At 41.3% G+C, this 5122-nt stretch overlaps 1 protein-coding gene across 1 annotated transcript; it reads right to left on the reverse strand.

Annotated features, from left to right (window-relative positions):
- Window positions 1–551: 551 nt before the first annotated feature.
- On the reverse strand, window positions 552–4764 carry LOC138016152 (putative ammonium transporter 3). The gene is made up of 4 exons (XM_068863331.1): window positions 4001–4764; window positions 2816–2875; window positions 2094–2170; window positions 552–1625 (listed from the first exon to the last, which is right to left on the reverse strand). The coding sequence occupies exons 1-4, from the start codon at window positions 4756–4758 to the stop codon at window positions 973–975; spliced, it is 1548 nt and encodes a 515-aa protein (XP_068719432.1). The 5' UTR covers window positions 4759–4764; the 3' UTR covers window positions 552–972.
- Between the last annotated feature and the right edge of the window lie 358 nt (window positions 4765–5122).

The raw sequence follows: 5122 nt of genomic DNA on the forward strand, positions 1-5122 counted from the left end.
TTAATTTATTTTCCAACGAGTAAACCGTATACAAATCAGCGGCACATAATTCGATTGACAAAAAATTTAAGCATTAGTCAATATGTGAAAAATTGAAAAAAGACTTGATGAGAAAGCAAATAGCAATAAATAAGTAACTGAAGAAAACAAACCTGGAAGTAATTTTTTTGCCTCTTCAGTGACGGCAAGCAACACAAAGCGCGCGAACGTGACATGATTACCCTTAGAAATCATGCCTTGCGGTCATACATGACATGATTACCCGTGACCTTGGGTGTCCTTGACATGATAACTGTATAATCTGCAGTTATGACGTCATAGGCGCTGATTTCGAAAATTCACTGTAGGCTTTCGGCCAATCACAAAAGAGTTAGAGAGTTGAATGTATAACAATGGCTGTTAGCAGTGTTTCAGTGCTTTTTCCTTTTATCCTCAGGCCTCTATTCTTCAACCTTCTGCTTACACGTTTACTACACGTCAACAACCACTTCAACCAACAGTTTTGCCCTTACATAAATAGACACCCATCCATAGCTTTAAATTAACACCCATAATACCTCCAATTTTTCTTCCAAAGACCTAGTATTACCGATTAAATTGTACATTACAATATGACGTTAATTACGCGATATAAAGTGTTGGCGCTTACGCTACATAATCAACAGTTACGAATTATAGTTGACAACTATGAATGACAGCGATTTAAATATAAGTGAAAGTGAAATGTATTCTTTCCGAGTTCAGTAAAATGTTGACGAAACGGCAGGTTTCTGTTTCTAATGAAAACCTTCTTGTTCCATCTCTTTTTTCTCTCCTTAGTATACTTACTTGGTATCATTATATGTTAGACAAGGAATGGCGTGAGAACAGTTTTCATTCCGATTTTAAGCGAATGAATTTTTGATCTGTTCGGTAGTGACTCGGACATACTCGGAAAAACCGGTTTGCTCCGAACGGAAGTCGAACTTTAACTTATCCCACCGCAGAAGGATAGTCTCGTTGACTCCCACTTCCAGTTTCAGGAATCGATACTGTGTTTCTTCGCCATTTCGTCGCAAAAGTCCTTGTATGAGCCCTCTTCCAGAAATATTTGTACCCTTTGTCAGTGTCGTCTGGACCTAAATTTATCGGCAGATCATCCGGCACATTTATCTTCACAGATCGTCGCTGCTCGGAGTCGTTTTCGTTTGCATCGTTATTGTGGCGTAGAGTGACTTCGACCTCTAAAATCCCGTGCTCAACTCTGTCAGCGCCCAACAGTTCGTTTTCTATGCTCACGCGCAGCCCAAACATCTTGTTAACCAATAGCAGCTCAAGGAACGTCATAGCTGCTGTCCATGCAGCTACAGCAACGATAGTGAGCATCTGTATGCCAAGAAAGCGCCAAGGACCACCCTTGAGGATCCCGTATTCGTCAGAGAATGCCGATTCGCTAATAATGTCTTTCTCGGCAAATAACGCAACCGCCAGTAGACCCCAGGCTCCTGCAAAGCAGTGCGTGGGGATGCAGCCAACTGGATCGTCAATGCGGAGACGGTTAAGAAGAGCACATCCTGGGCATGCCAACAGGGCACCTATTGCACCAATTAGGATGGCTTCCCAAGGATGAGCTAGAGGCGAGATAGCTGGAAGCAAAAAATAAAATAACGACAGACTGGCTCGGTTTTTGCTTCTGACATATGTGTCTTGGTATTCCATAAAATGTGTTGAAATCTTTAATTTAAGGCAAACGCGAGTCTCGTAAGGAGCAAAAGAAAACACTTTTTGAAAAGGTAACGATTATTTTTCTTGCAAACATGGTTTGATGTGACTCTCTCAAAAAGAGTATGAAAACCCATTTAAGTTTAGTGAACTTAAAGAACAAAGACGCATTCATAATATTTTTGATTACAGGTGGAATTAAATATAACAAAGAAAACGTAATAATATATAAGAAATGACGGTGTGGCAACTACTAACGTGATTAACCACGTAAAACTTAAAAATATCTAGAGAAGACCTACTTACGATTCTCCATCGATTTGTTGAATTATCAGTGTAATTTTAGGGTTACATTTTACAAACAACTAAAAATGCCGGCTACCTCGACTTACCCGTTACACTAACGAGGCCTGACAGGATACCGGTCACAAAGGTTGGAATGTCCAACTTGTTTTTGAACCAAAAATAACTGAAAAGAAGAATTTCACAACAAGAAATCGTGTATTCTGTTGAGCCGTTTACAAGTTTTAATAGCTGTAAATCGCGTCTTTGTCTTGCATGACCGTCACTTACGGGTAGTGATATGTTTAGAGAAGCCTGAAAAATTCAGGAGTTCAACGGGGTTTGCACCCACCCCGCAAAGCCGGTGCGACGCCCCAACCAACGTTCATAACTGCGAGGATCGTGGCTTCACTCGTTTTCGTGTCCGCAGTTCAATATATGATTCGTTTAATACATCATTTCGTTCAGTAATATGTTTGTCACAAGACTCGGTGAGCTAGTTTTATGCCGCGAACTTGATTTTCTTTTTCAGCGAGACGAAAGGTATGACCAACTCACTCTTGTATCTTTTGAATATCATCTTAAATGCAATGGCCTATGGGATTCTGTTCTCATTGGTGACAGGCCCTGATAGGCCCCGTATGACGTAAAGCCAAGTCTTGTACTTATGAAAATTCAGTTGACTGCATCGAGCTAATGGACCTTGGGTGCCACCGCACACCGGTGACTCAGTTGGTTGAGCACCGGGCTGCCATGCGGGAGGTCGTGAGCTGCCAAAAGTTCAACTTGCTCAAACAAATAAATAACAAACAAAAAACCAAACAATATTCACCTGTACATCATTCCAAGAGTTCCTCCACCGATGGATCCATTGATAGTTACAACCGCTGCCCTGTTTGGTTAAATTAAAAGTTAAAAAATTAAAGCCATGCAATATTCTAAGCTCTAACGCATCAGACAGAAGAGCAATTTTGCGGATCTGTATGTTTTCCTGTTCGGCAGCGCTGGAAACTTCGCAGCTGATCATGAGAACGGAATAAGCTGATAGGTACAGATCAAAAATACTTTTTCACCAAGTCAGGAACTCATGACTAGTAGCGAACAACAGCCCCATATTCCTGTCACGGCTTTTTACTGACCGATTTATCTTTAGATTGAATTTCCCGCAAATGAGAATCCCACAGGAGCCCGATGACCAATCACAAGAAAGTAACTTGATGTTATAGCGTCACCGAACCGGAACTGACATTGTTTCTTGCGGGTAAAACGGTCTAACATAGATCGGTCTGTGAAAATGCCGTGGCATAAGAGTTGCTCGCTCTTAGTCACGGGCTCCTGACCGAGTAATGGAAAACTGCAAAATTAAAAACTCATTAAAGATCCCAGAACTAGAGCGAGTTTCAATCGAGTGTCGTATGACCAAAACCAAAGTAATTACTTTGTCCAATCAACAAGAACAGAGAAAATCCGCTAAACCAATCAAAACTCGAAGTTATTACACGTAGCGAACACAAAGCGCGCGGAAATGTGCACGCACAGGTCGCGATTGGTTTTGGTTTCACTTCTGATTGGTTGAAAAAGTGCTGCGAAAAGAAACAACAGATATAACACAGAAACAGCAATGACAAACAAAATACAAAATTGGAGTTTAAATATACAAGATTACTAACTTATTAAATATTAACTATTTAGTAACAATAGAGGTGACGAAAACTTATCTAATAAAGACACAGCTTTTCGCTGCTAACATATTCATTTAAGGTCGGCTTTTAATCTTTGATCAACAGTGTCTCCTTTATTTTACATGAAGTGTACTTTCGGATCGCCCATTCGCTAAAATTTCAAAAGGATCCCATTTTAAATGTGACCAGTTGATGTAACATGGTCCGAAAGAGCCGACGTGTGATGACCATTGATTAATGCTTTAGAATGGTCAGTTTTTGTGTGCTGTTTGTGTATTATTTCTGATAAGACTGAGATGGCCGAAGAAAAAAAGCATTTAAAACAACAGATAAACCTGGAAGCTAGTTTCCACTTCATGCCAGTGATGCCGAAGGTGCTACCACAGTTGAATCCCAGCCAACCCCACCACAGCATGAAAGTTCCGAGAATGACATTTGTCGGGGACGCCATTTGTCTTGGCGGGGCGTTTTCATCGAAGCGTCCGATCCGTGGCTTCAACATTAACGTGGCTACTAAACCACTTACACCACCAACCAAATGCACTGGACCACAGCCAGCGATATCCACTGCACCCACTCTTTTGAGCCAACCACCATGATCCCAAATCCAATGAGCCGGAAAACTGTATGTTAGAGTATTGAGGAACGAGTACATGGTGTAAGCTTTTAAACTGGTTCTCTCGGCCATCGAGCCCGAAACAATGGTTGTTGCTGTCGTTGAGAACGAGAGCTGAAAGAAATACTTGGAATAGATTTGTCCCATTTGGTTTTCATCGGCATCCGTCAAGAAGTAGCCAAGCCCACAGAATCCATTTCCTCGATGGTCAAGTGCGAAAGTGAACGCGAATCCAAAAATCCAATATGATAATCCCCCAAATATCACATCTATAGCATTCTTTACAAAAACGTTGGCTTCATTTTTTCTGGAAACTGAGCCGGATTCCAAGAGGCCAAATCCAGATTGCATCGTAAAAATAATAAACGCGCTTGTCAGAATCCAAGTTGCATCGTCCGGATTGTCTATGCTATTGGTTTTACGGCTGGCAGATGGATTTGATGGATAAGCAACTGTTGTCCAGTTCGTCTGGTTCATATCGAATATCAGTTAGCTGGAAAAATCTAACGAGTACTGAAATATCTCGTGAGTGGGCTCCGTAGCTGACTAAGAGAAATAAAAAAGAAATTATTAAAGAGGCCTAGAGGCGACAGAAGGATAGCCTCCACATACCAGGTTAGGAGTGACTTACCACGGACGGAGCTGAAACAGTTGCCTAAGTCAAACAGGGGTTGGCTAACCTCGTGGTCGAAAGAGAAAGGAGTCCTAATGTCTTTCAGAGTGCGAATTACCTCGTATCTATACTCACCGGCCTTGCCTGTAGATATGACAACTTTAATTTGTTTTTAACATATTTGATCACGGAAATGTTCGACAGCTGTTGTCAAACAGGTTTTTTTTG

Source organism: Montipora capricornis, chromosome 9, assembly GCF_036669925.1.
Source record: "Montipora capricornis isolate CH-2021 chromosome 9, ASM3666992v2, whole genome shotgun sequence".
NCBI lineage: Eukaryota > Metazoa > Cnidaria > Anthozoa > Scleractinia > Acroporidae > Montipora > Montipora capricornis.

Excerpts from the sequence above, each read along its gene's own strand:
- LOC138016152 (XM_068863331.1), bottom strand. The coding sequence starts at position 4,758 with ATGAACCAGACGAACTGGACAACAGTTGCTTATCCATCAAATCCATCT. Across the intron at positions 2,171-2,815 it reads ACTCTTGGAATGATGTACAG|TTATTTTTGGTTCAAAAACA; the intron begins GTGAATATTGTT and ends TCTTCTTTTCAG. Across the intron at positions 1,626-2,093 it reads AGGCCTCGTTAGTGTAACGG|CTATCTCGCCTCTAGCTCAT; the intron begins GTAAGTCGAGGT and ends TTTTGCTTCCAG.